The sequence below is a fragment of the Callorhinchus milii genome, unplaced genomic scaffold, assembly GCF_018977255.1.
Source record: "Callorhinchus milii isolate IMCB2004 unplaced genomic scaffold, IMCB_Cmil_1.0 Scaffold2, whole genome shotgun sequence".
NCBI classification, from domain to species: Eukaryota; Metazoa; Chordata; class Chondrichthyes; order Chimaeriformes; family Callorhinchidae; genus Callorhinchus; species Callorhinchus milii.
In genome coordinates, this window is record NW_024704743.1 from 96014230 (window position 1) to 96039363 (window position 25134).

General features: G+C 39.3%; 1 protein-coding gene across 4 annotated transcripts in view; it reads right to left on the reverse strand.

Annotated features, from left to right (window-relative positions):
• virma (vir like m6A methyltransferase associated) overlaps positions 1–25134 on the reverse strand; it is a 51510-nt gene that overhangs the window by 10761 nt on the left and 15615 nt on the right. For all 4 annotated transcript variants that reach the window (XM_007887941.2, XM_042331792.1, XM_007887940.2 and 1 more), the window contains exons 11-19: positions 24947–25029; positions 23489–23591; positions 22244–22788; positions 20573–20808; positions 19541–19793; positions 15605–15822; positions 5262–5394; positions 4157–4309; positions 2517–2677 (exon numbers count right to left, since the gene is read on the reverse strand). In XM_007887941.2, the coding sequence (XP_007886132.1) occupies positions 2517–2677; positions 4157–4309; positions 5262–5394; positions 15605–15822; positions 19541–19793; positions 20573–20808; positions 22244–22788; positions 23489–23591; positions 24947–25029 (1885 nt within the window). The remainder of the gene's footprint in view (positions 1–2516; positions 2678–4156; positions 4310–5261; positions 5395–15604; positions 15823–19540; positions 19794–20572; positions 20809–22243; positions 22789–23488; positions 23592–24946; positions 25030–25134) is intronic.

Below are 25134 nucleotides of genomic sequence, written 5' to 3' on the forward strand. Positions count from 1 at the left end.
TCCCTCCCCTCACCCTGACCATTTCCCCCTCCTCGCTCCCTCCCTTCCCTCCCCTCACCCTGACCATTTCCCCCCTCCTCGCTCCCTCCCTTCCCTCCCCTCACCCTGACCATTTCCTCCCTCCTCGCTCCCTCCCTTCCCTCTCCTCACCTTGACCATTTCCCCCCTGCTCGGGTCATGACCCAACTGTGCAGCGCCTTGGGACGTCCTCCTGACGTGAAAGGCGCTTTATAAATGGAATCTTGTTGTTGTTGTTGTTGTAAATATACTTAGCTCTAAAGATCTTGGATTCACATAAACCAGAAAAAGGTTTGCACACCTGTAAATGTCAACATCTTTTCCTCAATGACATTTTGACACTGAATTATCTTCAAACCCATAAAGTAGAAAGTGACTTTATCTGACCCCTTCTGGCATTATTGACAAAAGGTCATAGTCATTGCATATCACAAGAAAAGGCATCTAGAAAGGGCAGAAATCTGCAATAATATGAATGTGGTCAATTTAACTTTTTGGAAGGGGATGTGAGATTCCGGTTCATCTCCAATTTTAGACAGTTAAATTTATTTAAAATGGATCAATGTGTGTCTTTTCAGTCAGGAATTTAATTTTCAATAAAAAGATAGTAAAACTGTTTATTATAATAATAATCCTTGCATTTGATATAGCACCTTATTACATCTTCAAGATGTCTCAAAGTACTTCATAGAATATACTGCAAAGTAAATTGACTGTATATTTTTTGTGGGTGAAACGCGGCAGCCAATTACGCACAGCAGTGTCCCACAAACCGTCATAGACTGAGTGACCAAATTATTTTTATTATTTTGAAGGAATTATTATCCCCAGAAAAGCAATCCGTCAATCAACTAACAACCGTGTTCCCCCTTATTGCTAGGTAAACAGGCGTGTGGAGTAAGGAAACTTGCCCAACATTTCGCCTTGCCAGGAATCGAATTGAGCCCTTTTCTCTTGGAGTGACAAGTTTTCCAGAGTTTACTGTAGCTCCCTTCCCACTAAATAAATGGTTCAAACTACTTTAAAAGTGAATCAATTAGAAATGAAGTGAATGTTGTTATACAACAGCAGCAAACATGTCAGCTAATTTTAAAATCGAGTTCTTTGGCAAGCAACTGAATAGGAAACTGCAGTTCAGGTACGAGTCTATATCAAACAAGGTCTATCCAGATTGAACCGTTCATTCACCTCTGTACTAGAATATCAATAAATATTAAGTGAAAACACTGATGAAGCCACCAATTGTAACAGCAACATAGCAGCAAAACCTGCACCATTTCATGATTAAAGAGCTATTGTAATATCAATGGCAATATTGTAAGATAGCTCAAGTTGGCAAAAGCAAACCAGAGATTTGTAAAAATACTAAAACTTCTCAAAATAAATATTCAGTATTGAAACCTGACCAGTCAGAAAAGGTGGTAATAGTAGAGAGGCTGGGCACTTTAAACTTTTGAAAGTCTCCGCAAAATACTCAGGATCATAGTGACAAATTCCTGCCAGTAAGCCAACAGAAAATGTGGTGATTTTCTCACCATGCATGACTCCAGATACAATACAATATTACATTTATATAAGGCCTTTTACGCCCAGAGGACGTCCCAAGGCGCTGGACAGTCAGGGATTTGGACCTGAGCAGGAGGTTGGGATCGGGGAGGGTGGAGGCCAGGGAAGGTAGAATCCAACTTTGAAATGCTATTGAAATAAAAAATGAGTGTAAAAGACCAAGAATAACCTGGCAAAACATTGTATAAAACAGTCTCCGAAAAGCTACCAGCAGAACAGACGGAACACTGGTGAGAAAATCAATGCTTGTGGGTAACATAGTAACATCGTCCAATGCAGCATAACCAAACAGACCAGAAAGTTACAGGCACCAATCGCAGTCAGTGTGTGCTGAGTTAGCTGATCTCAGGCAGGGCAGCCACCGAGGTGTACAACTTGTCTCAATGCTTAATTGGCCTCAGTGCTTCATCAGCAAGAAAAGGTAAAATAATTGCCAGGATTCCTGTTCCTGAGCATTTATCCAGACCCGCAGAAATATTTTAGCACTCAATGCAAATAAACCAATAACAGAAACATTTCCTTGTAAGAAATTGAGGAGATTATAATAAGGAGAGGAGAGCATGTAAACAATTACACTCCAGCCTCATAACAAGTTCTTTGTGAAACTTAACATTCTGTACTATCTCAAAGTGAGTTCTATAGTGACCGCCCCAATAACACAGGATAAAATGCATCATGAAGAAAAAGACTTGTTCGGAAAAGTAAAACTTCATAACAGTGAGGTCATATCAAAATATTTGACATGTCATTATGACCTGGCAATTTGTTCTCAAAACTTGACCGAGATTTTGGAAAACAGAAATCATCAAATACTTTTAAACCATTTCGTTTTTGAAACCTACATGAAATGTAATAACAGTTTCACTCCGAAATTTACCCAAAACAAAGCTCACAGAGCAACAAAGAATACATTATCAAGAGATGATCTGTACCTGTTATTGAACAACATCGGAAGAGACTCTGCGGGTGGAAGGACAGGTTCCACATCCTGCTCAGTGACTTGTGATACTTCTGTCGCTATTTCCAACATCTGTCGTAATCCGGCTATGTTCTCAACCAAAGACTCGAGGCTTTCATCATATTTTGCCATATCCTGAGCCAGAGTGAAACAAATGATCAGTTTACAGGTTTGAATTTATTCCTGCTTTTTGTTTTTGCCAAACATATTGCAGCAGAATCTATATTCAAACTTCATTACAGATGGCAAATATTCTGTTTGGCATATTTCTAAACATTTAGCAATAAAAGAAAATTAAAATCTGTGGAAAGGCAATGCTGTCCATTATTCGCATGCAATGCTAGATTTGGAGCATGGCTCAGCCTATGTCAGCCTGGCTTAGTTTGGTAGCATTCTCATCTCCAAGACAGATGGTTGTGGGTTCAAACCCCATGTTGGAACGTGGAACTCATAACACCTTGTGTGCTGCATTGTTGTAAATGCCATCCTTCAGAAAAGATATTAAACCGAGGCCCCAGGTTCACTCAGATGGATGTTATTCAAGAAGAGAAGAGACTTTCTCCCGGTGTCCTACTCAACAATCCCCCAAATAATATTGGTCATTCACTCCATGGCTGTTTGAACGACATTGCTGTGCACAAATTGGCTTTCACGTTCAAACACAAAAACACATAATATATCACAAAGCATATTATAAACACATACTTTATAATATATCTTGTGAAGCGCTTTGCTGATATGAAAAGCACTATACCGAATGCAAGAATTATTATTTTTATTATTAGAGCTCTCCAGTACTCAAAGTAATAGTGACTTTGAGCATGCCATTATGGAGCACTGATAACTTTCATGCCACTTGTCCAGCTCTAGGCTTGCTTCAACAGCTACCATTACTTTAAGTGCTGGACATCTCTAAAGCTAGCATTGGATGAGGAGAATCATTCCATTTCCAGAATGTTGAATTGGAATTACCTTTCCAGGGACAGGTATAGCTCCATCACTTTCCTTGAAAACGGGAATCCAATTTGTATTATAATAATAATAATCCTTGTATTTGATATAGCGCTTTTCACGTCTTCTAGACGTCTCAAAGTGCTTCACAGAATATATTGTAAAGTGAATTGACTCTATATTTGTGGGCAAAACACGGCAGCCAATTGGCACAGCAGTGTCCCACATTCGTGAAATGAGTGACCAAATTTTTTTTTAAGGATTATTATTCCCAGAAAAGCGATCCACCAATTGACTAACATCCGGGTTCCTACTTACTGTTAGGTAAACAGAGGCGTGTGGAGTAAGTACACTTGCCCAACATTTTGCCCTGCCAGGAATCAAATCCAGGAATCTCGCAGTCAGTTGTCAGAAGTAGCATCCCCAGTGTTAAATAATCCTCCAAACCTTCTTTCAATACATCACAAATCTACTCACTTAAGGTACTCAGCGGTTCAAAACTATTTGCTTTTAATGGTCGATTGTATTTCTAGACAATATAAATTTTATACCACTCTGGACCTCCAACCCAGAATCCCTCTGCATTGCCCCCTTCCAATGAACCTCCTTCATTCAAACCTGTCATGATCTTATGATCTATAATTGGATATCAGTTTCTCATACCGTTACAAGCTTATCCAGGTCACACAGCAAGTGGCCTTCAGTGGCATCCTTCCATTGCAGCAGCTGCTTCACTTCCATAGCACTGAGTGCTAAAGAACGGGGAGTTTGGGCACCATCTACTTCCATAGGGGCACCTTCATCTCCACCAGTAGCCTGGACAATAACATATCAAATATACACTATCAGAATTAAATAAGCAATATCAAAATAAATTTACTATTGAACTATTGAGGTCAATATCATGGGCTACTTTTTATTCCTAAACAAACCATTAAGGGAGTTACTCCCAATTAAAATTGGTCATTTGCTTCATAGCTGTTTGCGGGACACTGCTGTGCAAAAATGAGTTACTGTGTCCACCCGAAACTACACAGTCACTAACTACACTTTACAGTAAAGTCCTGTGCAGTGCTTTGAAATGTCTCGAGAACATGTTAAATCACGACATCAAATGCAAGGATTATGTCAAATATGAGAATTATTATTACCTATTTGTTTAATATGATTAAATGATTCCCATGATTATCTGAACGCACACGGTTTATTTAAACATTGTTAAATATTCTATTAATACAGAAGACATAGAAATTACATTTTATATGCACCATTAAGATAGAAGAAAACACGACTGAGAATAAGCCTCAGCATACATTATGGTTTAAAAATACAAATTGTTCCCCTGCACTCCACTGATTTTAAAACACAAAGCAGTTTTTGTTCAAGGTGTCCGTCAGAGAGCTACAGACTCTGATTAGTTGTGCAGATTCAAATCACTGAATACTACCCACTGTTTTCCTTGACATTGTAATGAAACCACCCTTTATGCAAGCCAGGACAAGTAGAGCAATATGCAAAAGAAGAACTTTCCTTCCTGTACATTACAAGCTGTGATTTGGTTTCAAGTAATAAAAAAAAACTCAGATTAAAGAACCCAGTTACTTTTCCTGAAATGTCATTCCAGAAAATTAGTTCAAGCTTCGACTCTTGAATCCATAACCTTCTGACCCAGAGGTGAGAGTGCTACCAGCCGACCCAAGCATACACATCACTGTTAATAGTTGCAATTGCAAAACTCTTTACATTTAACAAATATTATTCCACTTACCAATGTGTCAGTGTTTATGATCTGCCGTAGAAAATCTAGGAATAAAGATGCCAATTCAGCCATTTCCTTGTTAAAGCCACGAACCAAACGCTTTAGCAAACAATAGAGGGCTTCATTGTGTCGTCGGACAGAACTATTCAGAGGAAAAACAAAATCAGATTGCTTTTAGAAAAAGACTAACGTAACTTGCACATTGTAAAACAGTTTCAGTATATATTCTCCCCAAAACAAATCAATCAGCAAACCTGACAAACGATTGTTTCACTTATCTTAAACTAAGAGAAGTATAATTGCTTACACTGGATTTTGACTCATTTAAAAACGGACATTGTTTGGAGAAACCATCTATTTTGGTAGGTAAGGGGTGGTGGTGGGTGTGGCACAGATTTAACCATCTGTATCAAGAGACAGACAAAATTCTGAATAGATCCTTAAATATTCTGAATCGCCATGATAACATGGATCATTTACTAACAAATCCATTAAACACAATTCAATCATCATCAACACCTGAAATCCATATTTAAGAAACAATGCACATATCCTACAGCCAGAGGCTGTGAAAAGTAAACCAATATATGTGTAAATGCAAAATGTAACAATAGCGCTTCAAAGGCTATTGGAGAAAATATCAGAACAAATACAAAGCTGTCACTCAGATTAATGTAGACCCAAGGATGGCCCTTTGACATTGTTCCTTCTTTGAAAAAAAAGTATTGCAAACAATCAACCCTAAGCACTCAAATCTGCAGTGTGGCATCATTTACTAGAACCAGGATTACAGTAGTTCCCTTTTTCAACCAGCACCACAGAACAACAGATAACTCTGTAAACAGAGGATATTAGAGGGTTTTTTTCAGTCACTAAAATCTTCCAGATACATGCAATTTCACTAAAATTGATATTTAAAAAATATTTCTACATGGCCTTGATCTTGAATAAATTTCTCGCTCATAGTTATATCAAATGACACAAGTGCAACCTGTTAAGTCTCTCTCTTTCCCTCTCCTCACATTGGAACAGGAGGCCACTAAGCCTGTTCTACCAGTTTATTATATCGTGGCAGATCTTATAATCCCATTTCTCTAGCATTTCCTTAGAACTCTTAATCTACTCAATCAAAATCGGTTGCTGTGTTCCCCGATAATACTGTCACTACACTTTATAGTAAATTCTATGATGCACTTTGAGCTGTTTCCACAATGTAATAAAGCGCTATATAAAATGCAAGGAATATTGTATTTTAAATGAGTATCTCAACCAATTATTTAACTCTGGCCTTCTAGAGCAGTGTTTCCCACATCTCACTGCACTTGCTGGCGTTATAGAAACACTGCATACCACCACTGAATACAGAAGCAGATCACTTCAGTCCCTGCATATTCCCCACACCTCTTCAAGCCTTTCTCTTTCATATGCCTATCCACTTCCCTCTTGAAAGTGTTTCACCCACAAAGCAGACTGCTTTTAGAAAAAAGACTAGCTTAACTGCACATTCTAAAACAGGTTCATCATATATTCCTCCCAAAACAAATCAATGAGCAAACCAATTATATGTTTTGTGAAGGCTTTGAGTTGTCTCGAAGACGTGATAAGCTTCAACTAAGAGAAGTCTGATTGTTCACACTGGATTTGTGACTCATTTGAAAATTAAAGGTCACAAAATTAACGGAGAAACCAATGTCCAGAATGTTATAGCTACAAGTTTCAATGATTGAGATGATACCCTGATATCCTACAACTGATTATGTTAAACAAGCATAAAATATAAGAGTAAAGCAACCAAAGCAGCTCTACTGAGATCAGTAATAAACTGATAAACCTAATCCCTCCCTTACAACAAAGGGAACAAACCCTTCTATTTTGTGGAAGGCAAACCTTCCACCCAAAGGTAAATAGATTATATGACTAATCTCTTGCTCAGTGCGTAGTTTTGTAAAGGTAGTTGTCTGCCTCTGGCACATTCCCATGAATTTGCAAAACCAAATTAATCATCAGTAGATGTACAATGATACAGCAAGAGGCAAGAAAGGAGGAACACTGGTAGTTGTTCTGTAAATGCAAATCTTCTACACATAGTAAGGGCAACCTACAATAACAACAAGATTACATTTGTATTGCGCCTTTCACGTCCGGAGGACGTCCCAAGGCGCTGGACGGTGTACAGCATTTCAGACCCGAGCTGGGGTCAGGGAGGGAGAAGGGAGGAGAGGGGAAGGGGAGGTGATCGATGGCATGGTTGAAGAGGAGGGTCTTGAGGCAGGGCTTGAAGGAGGCTAAGGAGGGGGAGACGAAGACTGATTAGGGGATGAGAATTCCAGAGGTTGGGGACAGAGTGGCTGAAGGATCTCCCGCCAATGGTGGGGTGGTTGGGTCGGGGGACGTGAAGCAGGCCAGAGCCGGCTGAGCAGAGGGAGCGGGCGGGTTGGTAGGGGGTTAGGAGGTCGCAGAGGTAGGATGGGGCGAGGCCATGGAGGGCTTTGTATGTGAGGACCAGGAACTTGAGCCAATGGAGTCGGGCGAGAATGGGGGAGATGGGGTCATGGAGTTTGGTGCGGGCGAGGACACGGGCTGCAGAGTTCTGGATTATCTGCAGCCTGTGGAGGGAGGAGTTGGGAAGGCCGACAAACAGGGCATTTGCATAGTCGAGCCTGGAGGTGATGAAGGCATGAACAAGAGTTTCAGCGGCCTGAGGGATGAGATAGTGGCGGAGTCAGACGATGTTACGGAGGTGAGGGAAGGCAGAGCGGGTCATGGCTTGAATGTGGGGGAGAAAAGACAGTTGAGGGTCGAACAAGACACCTGGGTTCCTGACTGGTTTGGTGAGTTGTAGTGTACAACCATGGAGGTTGATGTTGCCAGAGCCTGAGCTGCTGAGGCGCTGGCGCGAACCAATCAGGAGGGCCTCAGTCTTGTTCACATTCAACTGTAGAAAGTTTGCTCTCATCCAGGACTTGATGTCCGACAGGCAGTCTGTCAGGACAGCAGTGGTCCTGGAGTTGAGAGTGGAGGCAGAAAGATAGAGTTGGGTGTCATCCGCATACGTGTGGAAGTTGACCCCATGTCTGCGGATGATGTCACCAAGGGGGAGCATGTGGATATTAAAGAGGAGAGGGCCAAGGACAGAGCCCTGGGGGATGCCAGACGTGACAGTGCGGGGACTGGAGGTGAAACTGTTAGAGGCAACAAAATGGAGACCTAAATCAGTTCTTGAATATTTTTATTGGCAGTTCATAGCGAATTACGTTAACAAAGGGAAACTACACTAAATATAGTTACCAAGTTCACTTTCCTGTTTTTCTCAACACTGGCTATCTTCTGCAATGTGGGGCGGGACTAGACTATGATTATTTCACAGAATTGTCTTATAGTTAATGTCGCATGGATAGTGTCACAAATGCAGTCCTTAGCCTTGTAGGTTTTCACCAGCAAATGAGAATCAGAACTTTACAAATATTGGTCACAGAATCATAGAATCATACAGCACAGAAGGAGGCCATACGGCACAGCTCTTTGAAAAGAGCTCTCCAAATCAATCCCACTCCTCCGCTCTCTCCCCATAACCCTGCAAACTTGTCCTCCCCAAATAATTATTTACTTCTCTCTTAAAAGTTATCAGCATCCACCACTCTTTCAGGCAATGCATTCCAGATCAGAACAACTTGCTGTGTGAAAAAAATTTCTCCTCACCTACCCTCTGTTTCTTTTAACAACCATTTTAAATCGGTGTCTTCGGGTTACCAACCCACCCGCCAGTGGAAATAGTTTCTCCTTGTTCACTCTATCGGATACCCTCTTAATTTTGAAAACTTCAATTTAAGTCTCCTCTTAACTTTCTCTGCTCCAAGGAGATTAATCCTAGCTTCTCTAGCCTCTCTTGATAACTGAAGTCCCTCATTCCTGGTACCATCCTGGTAAATCTCCTTTGCACCCTCTCCGTTGGCTTGACATCCTTCCTAAAGTAGGGGGACCAGAACTGAACACAGTACTCTAGCTGAGGCTTAACCAGTGTTTTATAAAGGTTCATCATAACTTCCTGACGTTTGTATTCTACACCCCTATTTATAAAGCCTAGTATCCTGTATGCTCTCTTAACGCATAGTTTACCTGTACTGCCACTTTCAAAGATTTACTTATATGAACCCCCAGGTCTCTCTATTCCTTCACCCCCTTTAAGATTGCACCATCAGCTTATATTGCCTCTCTTCATTCTTCCTCCCAAAATGCATCACTTTGCATTTCTCCACATTAAACCTCATCTGCCCACTTTACGAGTCTGTCTATGGTCCTCTTGCAATCTGTTACTATCCTCCTCACTGTTTACTACATTTCCGAGCTTAGTATCATCTGCAAACTTGGAAATTGTACTCTCTATACCCAAGTCCAGGCCATTTATATAGATTAAAAAAAACAGCAGTGGTCCCAATACTGACCCCTGGGGGATACCATTGCACACTTCCCTCCAGTCAGAAAAACAACCGCTCACCACCACTCTCTGCTTTCTGTCTCCCAGCCAGTTCTGTATCCACTGTCCCTTTAATCCTATGGGCTTCTATTTTACTTCTATTTTTATTTCATAGGTAAGATTTTGGCACCACAAGCCTTTGAAATAAAAAGATGTAACCAAAACTTGAAATATGTAATCAGCTGTCCTTTGAAAGATAAATACACTAAATAAAGCTTTTGCTTGTATACAAATCTCACAAAACTTTCACACCAGAATCAAGCTCAAGCAAAATAGGTTTAAGTAATAATGAACTTTAAATTGTAATAAATTGTTATAATCAGGTCAGACATGAGCTTGGAAAGGATAAGATTCAAATCCTGAGCTCTGGGTGAAAACTCTTGAATTATTAAAAACATTGAGCAAATTCTTTGGTGGATACTAAGAAGGTACTGTGCGTAGGATTTTCAGCACATCACATTCCCAAGGAGTTACAAGAAATGTCTTTCCTAGTTACGGTTGTACATGATTCATGCAGGTAGACCTTGTCTCCACCTAAGGTTTCAACTGTGACCTATTACCCCTCATATAATGCTGAATAGAATGAATAATGAAACAAGACAATGCAAAATTTACTGAGCATTCACCACTGTTGAAACTAATCCCTCCTTTTTTTTTTAAAATGTGCAGTACTTTGGTGTTGGTACCCAATCAAACTCTCAGTGATTTGACAAGGTGACATAGTCCGTAACTGGTGGTAGAGATTTGTTCCTAGATTCCTGCAGGCATTCTGGTTTCATTCTTTTTAACCCATGTGGAATGCCTTCACTACTTTTATAAAAAGGAACCTGGTCTACCATTGCAGAATGAGTCTTTCCAGTGCTTTGGTGTAGGAAGTAGAAGGAAACATAACAGGAACTAGCAGAAATTGATAGCCACATCATTAATTTGACCATAATGACATGAAAGCAGGGAAATTGCATTCATGAGTGGTGTGTACAAAAGGTACACAAGGTGAGGGATGAGAGACATAACAATACCTTATAAGGCAGTGTCAACTTACATCATAATCAATATCAAATATGGGTGTCAATACCTAACTCGCTGACCCTAAGTCTTTCAATGGCAATGTCAACTTACAAAATAATCAATATCAATATACTAGGTTCATTTAACAATGGCAGGTCCCACTGAATAAAAAGGAACCTTGACTGGGACAAATGTTCATTAAAAAATCTTGAATTAGTGTGATAGGACTCAACCAGTTGTCAAAGTCAAAACAGCCATGACCAAATTAAGATAGCGTTCCAGACACAGTTGCCCCCACAAATGATGTTGAAGAAGGATGAGGAAAACCAGGTGCCGGCGATGGCAACGAAGGAGGATTAGTCGTAGACCCCGCCATCCAACATACAGGAGGATGGTACAGATGACTGCACACCTTAAAAGCTGCTCTAGGCCTCAGGAAGACATGTATATCAATTTGAAAGCAAGGACCAACAGACATCTTAACAAATCCTTGAAGCAGCATCGAATGCCCTGAGGATGTCTGTCTGAAAGCCACACTGCTACATAAGAATTAAGAGTATCAGTTGAAATAAGTACTTGAGACTTGGGGCAAAAAACATATTTGCCTAATTCTTATTTCAAAAATCCCCAATCCACAGTTAGGTAAGGGATAACCTTGGCGATTTAGGTAATACACTTGGCAGGGGCGAACGAGTTGGATATTCTGCATGTGACTCACCTCTGCCTATTGCAGAATATCCAACAGTATATCAACAGTATAAGAAAGAGAACCTGATTGGTGAAAGGTTGAACCCCTGGGATTTCTAGTTACAATTACATTACGAATGGGATCAGTAACTCTGCCTCAAGCATGTATTCCAAAGATGCATCTTAGATAAGACAACAGAGACCTTTCATGTGTCAGACACCTGGCTGCCCCTCAAAAAATTGGGCAGGGTCACTGGTAAGGGTTTGGTATGTTGGGGGTAGGGATGAGGGGTGGAGACGTATCTGGGTCAAGCAGAAGAGAAGATAACTGGGTGTGGGTGGTGTAAGGAGTGGGAGGAAACATAGCAGGGACTAGGAGAAAGTGATAGCTACGTGATTAAAAAATAATAATAGGTCACTCAATCCATGGGGCAATGCTGTGCACAATTGGCAGCCGAGTTTCACCCGCAAAAGATACAATCAATTCACTTTACAGTATGTTCTGTTAAGCACTTTGAGGCGTCTCGAAGACATGTTAAGGCGCTATATCAAATGCACGGATTATTATTATTATTGGGAAGTTCTCCCGACCTGAAAAGCACTATACAAAGGTAATTTGTTGTTTTCATTTTTGTAACAGACAGTAAGCTAATAAGAGTATATTTTAACTGCAGAAATACCAGTTAAGATGGGAATAAAAACTTTGTTCTTGATTTTAAATAAACTGCTGCTGACATACATACTAAAAAAAATGAGCTGGAACACTAAAACAGGTCTGTTTATAGTGCACCTGGAAGGCACCAAAGTCAATCATTCTGTCCTTCAGATAATTACAATGATATATGCTATCGAGTAGAATGCCAGTTAACTGTACAGAGACTATCCACATGTCTGCTTATCTGCGTTGGGGCTTAGATGTCAAAGTAAGTCAGCCTGTCACATAAGTAAATGTTTTTAGTTGGCACGTTAGCTGATGCATGATTTTCCCAAGCAGTGTGAGATGCGAGTGTGAGAACCCAAACACACAGAGATAGCTAGATAGGCAGAGACACGCAAAAAACAGACACTTGATATCCGCACTGTTTTCATATCCACAGCCATGCTTTGTACTAATTCATAATGAATTCATCTATATTATACATACATATATAAAATTCATTTTGGAAGCTCATTTACTGGGACATATATCTACTGTATCCTGTAAGCTACTCCAACTGCACCACAATCAATAAAAGATTCAAAAGAAAGTGTTTTTTTTTAGCATATTACAAAGAACAATTGACTAGATGTACACTGCACCCTGAGGACTCAGGTGGCACTATGCCATGTAGAAACAAATTTTGAGTGGTTAATGACTTGCACGAACTTTTAAGACTATTAAGATCTATTTCCAGAAATTGTAGACCTCAGTATAGAGCAAATAAACGTTCCAATTTATCTCTGAGCTTTCCCCTTGGGTAGGATCTGTTATTACCCCAATTTGCTATCCAACTGTGTTGACAGGAAAAGGATTAATTTTCTGAATCTGGCACTCTGCACTCTGCACCCAGTTCACAAGAATAGTGTGCACTCATTTTAAACTGAGAAATAAAACACTGTTTTACAGTTGGTTAAAACTCAAGCACAGAGTGAAAAATTATCACAACGATATCTGATCAAGGAGTTTAGATAATATCATAAATCACAAGTTATATTCTTTGAGCTGAGTAGGAGCAGATTTTATTAAGTTTTGCCTTTTCCCAGCAGGTGTCACAATTGGCATCAAAAGCTAAGATGCTCCATTCGTGTTGATTTTGGTGATGATTTTCTCAACAAAAGATTAAATCTGACTAACCACACCTCGATGACTGGAATTTAATCTGCAGCTGTTGATTTCCACAAAATAACTCTCTAGTATAAAATAACAATTTTAGTTCAACACTTCAGAGTGAAAAATGAATACTTTCTTATAAAAAATGTAATAAATCAATGTATCCATGATATAAAGCTTCAATTGTGTTTTCATAGATTAAGAAATACCTTAACATTTCCATACCTTCACTGAATCTGACACAAACATTCCAACATGAATCCTCTGTTTTTACATCCTACAGCAGAAAAAGAGAGCCAAGCATTGGGAAAGGCCAGATGTCCTGGGCTCATTTTAACTGCACTAAATATACCGACAATTTGGGACGTTCTCCTGATGTGAAATCGCTATATCAATGTAATTTATTATTGTTGTTGACAAGTTAATTTTTATCTGTAGTAAAACTCATAAAAGATTTGCTTTGCATACAAGCCACACTCAAAAAAATTCCCAGAAATGATTTGCTATAAGGTTTGGATTTTCAGACAATATAAATCTAAAGCAGTGCAGAAATTATTTTCCAAAATTTATTTTTAAAATGATTTTGATAATGAACCAATAAAACACTTGTTAAAATTGCTTAGTTTGGTATCTTTCATTCTTGAAATACCTTGAGATCTCTAATTAAACTGGCGGGAGAGCCTTCAGCCACTCTGCCCCCAACCTCTGGAACTCTATCCCCCAGTCACTCCGCCTCGCCCCCTCCTTAGCCTCCTTCAAGTCCCGCCTCAAAACCCTCCTCTTCAACCATGCCATTGGTCACCCCCCGTCTCCTCCCCTCTCCCCCCCTGACCCCAGCTTGGGTCTGAAATGCTGTACACTGTCCAGGTCCTTGTGACGTCCTCCCGACGTGAAAGGCGCTATACAAATGTAATCTTGTTGTTGTTGTTGTAAAGACATTTTTTCTCAACCCTCCATGCACTCTGCACTGGGTGTGAAACACAATATTGGCAAACCAGATCTGTTGCATTAATTCTGCTTTGCAATTTTGAGCTTTTAAAAAAAATGCTTATTTTTGAATCCCTAGAGTTGGCAAAAGGCGGTACTTTGTTTTCCAGCCTCCTGACAGATATTGTGGGTTTTTTCTTGCCTGAGAAACTGCCCCAAAGCTAAATAGTAAATTATTAGGATTTCAATGATAATCTATAAACTTGTTTGCTTGTGTTTTTCCTTCCGACATGACTTTTCTTCTTGAAAATAGAAGCTCATTCTGGGTACAAGATTGACTGTTTTAAGTAGCCATTTGTTAGTACAGGAAGCTCTTCTGATTGGCTCGTGCCAACGCCTTCACACCTCAGGCACTGGCAGGACCAGCATCCATGGACACTCCACCTCACCAAGCCAGTCAGGAACCTGAGCGTATTGTTCGACCCTCAACTGTCCTTTTTTCCCCACGTCCATGCCATGACTCGCTCTACTTTCCCCGACCTCCACAACAATGCTCAACACCGCCACTGCCTCACCCATCAAGCCGCCGAAACCCTCTTACATGCCTTCATTACATCCAGGTTCAACTATGCCAATGCCCTACTTGTCGACTTTCCCAAATCTTCCCCCCACAAGTTGGACATCATCCAGAACTCTGCAGCTCGTGTCCTCTCCCACACCAGACTCTGTGATCCCATCAAACCCATCCTCGCCCGGCTTCACTGGCTCCCAATCCCTCAGTGAATCGAGTTCAAAATCCTTCTCATCTTCAAGGCCCTCAGTGGTCTGCCCCCACCTACCTCTCCAACCTGTTAACCCCTTATCAACCTGTCCGCTCCATCTGCTCCGGCCTGCTCCATGTTCCCCGCCCAGCCCATCCCACCATCGGCGGTCGAGCCTTCAGCCTCTCTGCCCCCACCCTCTGGAACTCCATCCACATTTCCTTCACCTCCCGCCCTCCCTTGCCTCTTTCAAGGCACACCTCAAGACCCTCCTCTTCGACGTGCCTTCGGCCAACCTCCTTCCCTCTCTGCCCTCCACCCTCCCTGATCCCAACCCCCTGCCCCCACTCGGATACTAATCACTGACTGTTCAGCACTTTCGGACATCCTCAAGACGTGAAAAGTGCTTTACAAATGTAATTTTGTATTGTATTGTACAACCTGGTCCAGTGTCATTATAAGATAGGAAGCATGCTCCCTGTTGAGATACATATGATCAGAACTCACTACTTATTGTAGTACTGAAGGGTTGCACCCATGCCTTCCTCATCGTCCCCTTACCCCCTCCCAACCACCACCACGTGATTTGTTCATTCTGAACAAATTGATACAAACTAACCAGAACTGTTCCTTGGTTCAGTCGTCTGGAAGAAAACTTTAAAGCATAAGTTTGAAATACGTTTACCTCTTCAAATGAAAAAGCCCATATTCGTGTTCTGTTAAAAACATCATGGTCCTGAGACAGGTGAGGACTGTAGTGTAACTGGTCTCACTGTTAGATACCGCCTCCAACAAACAGTCACAAACTGGTGATAACACTTCTCTGTTTGGTAGGGAATTAGAGAGTTGCTCTAGGTCAGAACTGGATCCCTCTGCTGAGTTATTCAAGATCAGTGAAATGTCCTATAAAAGGAAAAAAAAACACCAATATCAGAAAAACACAGACTGCTCTTTGTTCCAACCTGTAGTGTACATCGTATTTTAGAATATCATGAAGGACATCTACTGTTCCCCACATAGCAGTGTGAATCAATGACAGTTGGTTAAAATAAAAAAAGGACGCCTTTGTAAAAGGTCTGATTTTACAAACTTTCATATCCGGACTATTGGCAACTGGCCACTTTGCAGTTATGAAAATTGTGATTATTGGATTTTACTTTTTGACAACTGCTAATCAGAAACATTGTACCAAAGAAAAAAAGTTACAAGGAGTTTGGGTGACACATAAATCATCAAAGTGAAGGTAAATTGCACAAAGTTTTGGTAACTTCTCATTTTAATTCAATGTTTTTGACTGGCAACCTGGTTACTGCAGTTTTCACAACCACAAAGGGGTGATTTTCATTTGTGCTGTTATCAAGCATTCTCCTGTAGCTCAGTCTGGCTTCATACCAAAACTCCATATAAACTGTTCTGAAAACCAAAACCGACAACAGCTCCTTTACCTCTTTTTAACTATACTAAAGATATCAGCTTGCCTTAGTTTGCGGGCAAATGTAGCAGCTAATTTAGGTACAGCAATGTTCCATAAACAAGTATGAAGTGAATTACTAATTTCTAATCTAAGGTATTGTCCAGGACACCAGGAGTAACTCCCTTGTCTTTTCAAACAGAAATCATGCTTGTGTCATCAGTCCAATTTAAATCCTCTGACAGTTTCCAGATATAATGACCACAAAGAATACTTAAGATACAATCACATCAGAGGCAATCTCATGTATATCTGCTTCAGAGTCATGTGAGCTATATATATTTCCAGCAAAAGTAAACAGCGAAAACTAAACTAATGAGATATTTGTGAAAAAAATTGTTGGTGTCTGGTTTGAATCCTCTCAATTATAATAATGGGTTTGAGCATGCGTCAAACTATTGACAGTTCTACATATGAATGGTTTCTTGGAAACCCTAGAATGTGCATTGGGATACTGATTGAGTTTATGCAGCTAAAACCATTGCAAATTCTGTCCAGTAAGCTTCTAGCAGTTTGTCCAGCTAGGATCACCCTACCCACAAGGGCTTTGGATTCCAAGACTAACAGGAACCAAATAGGAAGCTCCAAGTGACTAGTTTGCTCCTTCAAGGGCTGCTTACAAATTAGGCTGGCTGGTGAGTTATCAAGAGTACCTTAAAGTACTATGGCTGAACAATTGGACTATTGAGATTGCCACATATAATTGATTCCTATATTCCATTGAAAGTTACGAAGCCTTGGACCAGCTCAGTACTAAATAAACCCTCCTTTCCTTCCTCCAGAGGAGGATAGAGATAGAGTAAACATGTTGTTTCTATAATCATTTAGTTTTCACTCATTAAGATTACACCAACCTATAAGTAAATTGCTAACAAATGTAATATAATTGAATTTCAACTCGCTGAGATATTTATACATCTTCTAGTCACAATTTTCTCATCTGAAATCAAGCACTAATTTTGTACCATGGCAACTAGTTAAATGTGGATACTGGATTTTGTTAACAAAAATATACCTTTCAGTAAGTGAGATTAGTGCCCTTCCCTGGAGCACTCAAGTTATTAAACCTTCCTTGGCTATGAGATACTCTGCTGATTTCACAATATGCTGACAGGAGATTTGTATTATGGTCTTATTGAACTCAATGCAGACACTCAATATCTGTGTACTAACACATTACACAACATTCATCCACAACATGCATTCCCAGAAGTGATGCAACCAGTGATTAAGAAAAGTAGGGAAACGTCAATTGGAAGTATAAGTAGAGCATGTACTGGAGACAAAACAATAGGATAGAGAGACAAAGAAAAAAGAATGGCAGAGACAGTGAAGAGCGGTTATTTTATCACAGTATGAGATTAAACGTTTTTTTAAAAAGTTAGCACTGTTGCAAATTTGTAGTTTCCATGATGTCCAATTATCTGCACCTTCACAATTAGTCTGTGAACATAATTTGCATTGACTAGTGGTAAGATTGGTAAAAAAATAAAAATAAATGTAACTTACACATTTTTGGATCTGAAATAATGTGCCAAAGTGAATACAGGGCAAAGTGTGGAAATTTTGAGAATTGTTCTCATTAATTTTTGCAATGGCTCATCTTTGGCCATTATTTCAGATACAAAAACGTGTAAGTTACATTTATTTTGATTTTTTTACCAATCTTACCAACTCAAATTATGTTTACAGACTAATTATGAACTTGCAGATAATTGGACATCACGTAAACTCTTTTGCAACCCCAGTAACAAAATGCCAGTACCATTTTGTTCACCGTGGGGCTCAATTTACAATCCAAGTGTAATTTATCAGGTTGTTAAGTTATCATTACTGTTAAGCGCTACGAGATTCTACCAGTGTGAAGGGTGCTATATAAATGCAAGTTGTTGTTGAATGAGCTGAAAGCAGACAAGCATCTAAATCTTGTCAATGGTGAACTCTATGAGATGCTGAATCTTCAGCTATGAACTTCCACCTCATGGATTCTGGCCTTCAACTGCCGGATAATGTGATGCCAGCTTTTGAAGTGTTTTTGTTTGTCAATAAATTGGCATCTTGGTAGCCAAGAGTTGAGTCAGATGTCCAGTACTATTTACCCAGCTTCTTGTATTTCAGCAACAACAAGCAAGCATCTATGTAGTGCCCCTCACGCAACTTAGCCATTTTATTTCATCATGGTATGCCAAATTTGACCCTTGTATCTTTCACGTGACATTAATCACGATTAGGAGATAACCTGATAATTACATTTTAGCACAAAAAGTGACCACCCCCTAATAGGTTGTGCATCAGGCATTCTACTGAACTTTCCCTATATTAGAATAGGCTATTGGTACGCAAAACGATGAATCAAGATCATCACATAATAAATTATATTCCTGTCTTCATGTTAAGTTTAAAATCCCCTCAATGGTCCAAGTATTTGGGACGTCCTCCCGATGTGAAAGGTGCTATACAAATGTAATCTTGTTGTTGTTGTATTTTTCCACAACAGGTGTGCTTGGGACGTCCTCCTGACGTGAAAGGCGCTTTATAAATGGAATCTTGTTGTTGTTGTTGTTGCTTGGTTACAGAAATTAAAGTTTCTCTGTAGTTAAATAATTTAAAACCAATATGATGGTCTCTGTCAAAGAAGATAGTTTGGATTTTACTTTTGGGAATATTTGTCTCACAAATTGCCAGAACAGAAACATTTGTACCTGCCTGACTTGATTTGTGATTGCCCCTGGTATGAGGAGACTCTTTTAGTGAATTACCACATCCACTGTGAATTGTTCAAAAAATAATACACCTGTTCATTTTAAATAAGTGCACAGTTCAGGTCACCTTTAAAAGATAAAAAANGGTTCACTATTCACAAAGTCCCTTTTTTCTAAGCTCTCCTTCATACTACAATACTGTACTAGGGATTCGCCAAGAAATGCAGAATACAAAAGGCTATTTACCAAGGATATGTGTATGGTATTTGGTTCTGTCAGCAGTTGTGAATACTGCCATCTCAGCACTACAGACAATTAGTTAAAGGGCCATGTTACTTTCATGGCACAAGTTTTTCTTATGAACATTTCAAGAGAGTCACTTTGCTTTTGTAAACGAAAGAGTAATGTGAAAGGGAAAGTGTTAAGACAAGTTTTTATTTTAAATTACCTGGTCACAGAGGGATTGCACAATGGAAGCAACGTATTCAGCACAATGCTGGTGATGTACATTGTCAACCACTGCCCGTAGAAACCCCAGCATGCCCTGAAATACCTCTGCAAATCTCTCATCGCCTTTGCTGGTTCCACTTAAAAGGTGCAGAAGGGCAGCTTTGCAAGCTCCATGTGAAGCTAAAGAATCCAGTAGTGCAAACAGACGTGCAGTTTGGCCAGATAAGGGTTTCTCTTTCCCTTCTGGAGGACTAAAACACATAAAATATTCTTACAGTAATTCAGAAGATACAATTTTGTTAGTTGTACCCATAATATTTTATCAATGATATTAAATTATACCGGCCGTTACAAAACAAGACAAAATTCTTAAGTTTTTTTTAGTTAAGTTCATAGTGGTTTACAAACTTTTTCACCAGCAATTTGTTTTTAAACAATTCCCAGGTTACAAATTTGAAGCCTTTTAAGAACTACAGTAAACTGACTTTAAAGTTAAGAATGAATTCAACAATTTGCCAAATGCTACATTAAAAAGTAAATCTAGATATGGTGGAATTTATCCCCAATCCTTTACTAAGTTAGCAAGAGAGAAACAGAAATGTAATTAAATAAAACATCCAACTAATTGAACAATGAGGATAAAACACAATTTGACAACAATGGTTCATAAATTAAGCTGTCTTACAAGTTCACTTAAATACAAAACATAACCGGAACTGCATTTATTACTGAAAAATTTGTGTGTGGGTATGGTGTGGGTCCCAAGACCCAATGTGGAGCTTGAACCCACAACTTCTGACTCTGAGGTGAGAGTACTACCAATTGAGCCAGGCTAGCATCAATAAAATATGGGAAAAGATGAAGGCGCTCATGTTAGTGGTGACAAAGCCCTCTCTGGGAGCTTGATTAATATCTTTGAGAAGGCTCATTTATAATTAGAGGTTCCACTGCAACAACAAATCTACTGAACAATACCCCGGAAGGTTTACTAGATATAACTAGCTAAACAACGAAAGAAAAACAAAGGTACCTGCTCAGTTCTTCTAGAATGAGCTCCAGCACTGTCCTCATGATGAGAAGAGTTGTGGGAGACGCCAGGTCACACAACTGTATGCACACACGTCTGAGAATCTGTTGCAGAGGCTGGCAGGTAGATCCAAAAAGTGATCGCACTATTTCTTGGAGAAATTTTGTTTGCATCTGAAGGTGGATGCTCCACAGTTTTCGTGTGTTTAGTGCCACGGCTATATCCTTTGTAGAGATTGCCTGTCAAAGCAATATTTTACTGGTCATAATACATATTAATAAACATGTTTAAGGCTATGCTAGCAAAACATACTACTAATAAAACTAATCCTTGCATTTGATATAGCGCCTTATTACATCTTCAAGAAGTCTCAAAGCACTTCATAGAGTATACTGTGAAGTGAATGGCTATATAATTTGCAGGCAAAATTATCAACCCAAAGGCTAAAAATGTTAACAAGATTAAGTCATTAGCTACAATGGTTTCAGACATTAAAATCACTAAAGAAGCAAAAAAAACTTATCATCTGAAATCTGTAGCCACTGTAGAAAAATTAGTACACCATTTTTCAGAGTCACCAGTTCAAAATGTAGGTTCTGCCACACAGCCAATTAATGATAACTTAAATTATCATCTAAGGAGAATAAAATACTTTACAGTCAAAGGTGCCTAATTCTCAATTTGATGTGCAACTGTAACCAATTAACATCCCAGCCCATTAGAATGTGCTTGACTATAAATGCACTTGCACTGTGGATACCATTCACTGCATATGGTCACAGTCAATCCACTCGCTTCCGACATGTAAGTAAGCTGGCTTTTTGTGCTAAAATGCCCAACTTCCGGGTCTACTTCACAGTCAATGTAAATTTATTTATTTATTGTTTTGCTGCACATGGATCCGAAACACTGAGATTTAATGGAGTTCCATTTTAATATTTTTTTCATCAAAGACATCTCAACGTACTATAGGTCCCATGGGGCAAATAAGAGAATTGAAGATGTTGACCAAGGCAGAATCACAAACATATTTTAAGGAGGTTTTTTAAATAGGTAGAAGACAAATTAGAAAAGCAAATTGGTTTCAGAAAACTTTCAAACAGAAGCATAGCAGAGCCAATGGTGGAGCAAAACGATTGGGGAGCAAGCAATAGACAAGTTGGGATATTCAAGTCAGTCTAACTCCTGCATGCCCACCACCAATGCTGCTATTTGACTTGCAAACAGGAACTGCACTTCAACGAATTAGCTTAATCTCCCTATCTGACACAAGCCATTTGCAGGTCGATCAACATCCCCTTCCCCTCCAAAGAAAATCAAAGTCATACGCTCAATACTGAAATTCAAACTCAGGATCATTGGAAAACAAAAATTACATTCGTATAACACATTTCAAGCCAGTACTCAAACAATGGAGATTCCTAGTTCTTATTTGCAATTTGTGAAGACCCTCTTTCTAACTTAATTCAATATTTTGACCTTAACTACCTATTTCTGATACAATAGAACTTTTATTTTCCCATTTGTGAGTTGGGGAGGCATCTTTATGACATGTTTTAATCAAGAGATTCTGCATTTACCATTGAAGCCAATATAGAGATTGAATGAACTGTGTATCATTGGTCTAAAGTGGAGAAAGTAGATTAGGTATGTACTAAGCTGAATGATTCTTACCTGTGTGGTTTGCATGGGCAGCGGAAGAGGCAAGAGTTCTGAGAGTAACAACATTCCAGAGAAAAATCCTTCTGGGGCCTTCAGTATAAAGGAAAGGACTTCCTTCAACATTAAAGACCACGTATTGTTGGCCAAAGTCTCCTCAGAATAAGTGACCTGTTCATTAACTCCTTGCGTGAAAGTAAGCAGTATATCAATTATATCATTTTGAATCTTCTGCTCTTCACAGTCCAATCGTCCAGAGAGCGGTATGGAACAAAGGACCATGTGTAGGGTAACCAGTGCTGTAGGGATTCGGATATCCTTAAATTCAAAGGACCCTCCCCTCAGAAGTTCTGTCAGCATAGCCTTTAGAAGGGTAAGGGTGCATCTTGCCACAGAGAGGATCATAATTCTCTGCAATGTAGTTCCCATGTTGGCATGCAATCGCCATGGCTGGACTAAGACAGTGTTCATTTTTTGCAGAATTCGAATAAATATGTCCATTCCTTCTGCTGAAAATAGCTGTATAACTGCAAGGTTCCATTTGAGATCCTTTTGTTGGCCTGGAAAATAAAATACCAATTATTCTATTATTCTGTGGAAATATTTCTAAGTCATAGAATTTTTTTTAATGCCGTCGCACAAAGATTAGTAAATTACACTTTATTTTCTAGAGTAGACAAGCATGCAGCACAAAATATACTTCTAGTTTTGCAATTCAGCAATTGTTGAAAATGAGGTCAGATAGGTCACTCTTCTAAAATTTCTGCTTCAGCAAGATAGGTGTGTACATCACTTGCATTTATGTTGATGTTTGTAAATCAGAATTACAGAACCATAGAATTATACAGCACAGGAGGAGGCCATTCGACCCATCATGTCCATGCCGGCTCCTTTAAAAGAGCTACCTAAATCAATCCCACTCCCCGCACTCTCCTCATAGCTTGCAAACTTGACCTCCTCAAATAATTATCTACTTCTCTCTTATAATCTGTTATCGAATCAGCTTCCACCACACTTTCAGGCATTAAAGGATTACATTTTTATTATCTTGAAGATTGATGAATTGCCCTAGTCAAAAATAGGATACTTAGTATCAACAATTCATAACCATTCCTTAGGTACACTAATAAAATATATTTTTAAAAAAAGCACATTTTAAATAATGATAGCGCAGACAAACCAACATCAAAAGTCCCTGACACAAATGAGCCATCATTATCATTTCTAATTCTTGTAAATGTTTACCCATCCTATACATACCTTCAATCGGGTGAGGTGGACATGCGATGTGGCAAAGGACACGTAAAGCAGTGGTAAGACCAGCTCCTTCCTGTGACATCTGAATATTCAGATTATCAAGGTTCTGAAAACACAGAAGTGTAACATTGTCATCAACTGCTCAATGAAACAAATTAAAATAATTTAGTGTCTTCTTTCATAAGGAATCTAAATTTCATTAGGCCAGTGGTGGTCAATCGAACATTCGGCCTAGTCTAGGTGACTTTCTTTTAAATCAATGCTTTGTTTCGATTTTTTCTTGATTTATGGAATAAATCAATCAAGAAAATTTATTTTGTTAGCTGACCAAAAAGATTGGCCACTAAGCTAAAATGACAGGTTATTAAAGCACTCTTTCACAAACACTGTTATCAAAATATCAAATTGCTGTATTACTAACAATAATAATTATAATTCTTGCATTTGGTATAGTGCCCTTCACTTCACAAGCACATCTTAAAGTGCTTCACATAATTTACACCAAAGCGAGTGTTTATTTTGTAGGGGGATCGCAGTAGTCAATTTGTAGACAGCAATTTCCTACAAACAGCCATGAATTGAATGACCAATTTTATTTGGGGGATTGTTGGCCAGGACACTTGGAGAAGCTCCCTTCTCTTTTCGAATGGTGCCATTGGGTCTTTAACATCCACCTGAGCAGGCAGACGGAATTCGGGTTTAATGTTTCATCCAAAGGAATATTTGCAGATTTAAAACGAAGTCTTGAAGCCAATGAGACTACAAACCCAATATGCATTGGGTAGAATCAAATCTATTCCCAGAGAACAGTGACACCTAATAAATTATCATCAAGTGTAAATGATTTATGATGCAAAATGAACAAATTGGAAATAAAGCAAAAGGTTACGAGGAGACCTAATAGAGGTCTTCAAAATCATGAGGGGATTTGATAGGTTAGAAAGGGAAAAACTGTCTCCACTGGTGGGTGTGTCGGTGACTCGAGGTCACAGATTCAAAATAGTCTCTAAAAGAAGCAGAGGGGAGGTGAGAAGAATTTTCTTCACGCAGCGAGTTGTTCAAATCTGAAACACATTGCCTGAAAGGGTGGTGGAGGCCGATTCGATAACTACTTTTAAAAACGCGGTGGACGGGTATTTGAGTTGGAAGGGTTAGCAGGGTTATGGGGAAAGGGCTGGGGAGTGGGACTGACATTAATTGCTCTATTAAAAGAGCCGGCACAAACTTGATGGCCCGAATGGCCTCTTTTTGCGCTGTACGATTCTATGATTTGCGCGTTCTGCCCACATAATATACAGTGAATTCACGTTACAGTATATTCTGTGAAAAGCTTTGAGACGGCTCAAAGACATGATAAGGCACTATATCAAATGCAAAGATTATTATTAAGTCTCAAACCATGAAAAAACATTTGAAAGTTTTGCTCTTTTAAGCTACAAAATATAATAGAGCTTTGCTTACCTGTTTAATATATTCAAGTAGGCTTGGAATACAATTTATTTCAAATTTCAAAGTCTTTAAAGGTTCAACCCATTTGCTCAGTTCTAAAAACAAGAAAATAGAATTAATGGACAGAAAAACAACATGCTTTTATATAGCGCCATTCATGCAGGGTCGTATCTTGGAGAAGAAGCCTTACATCATGTTGA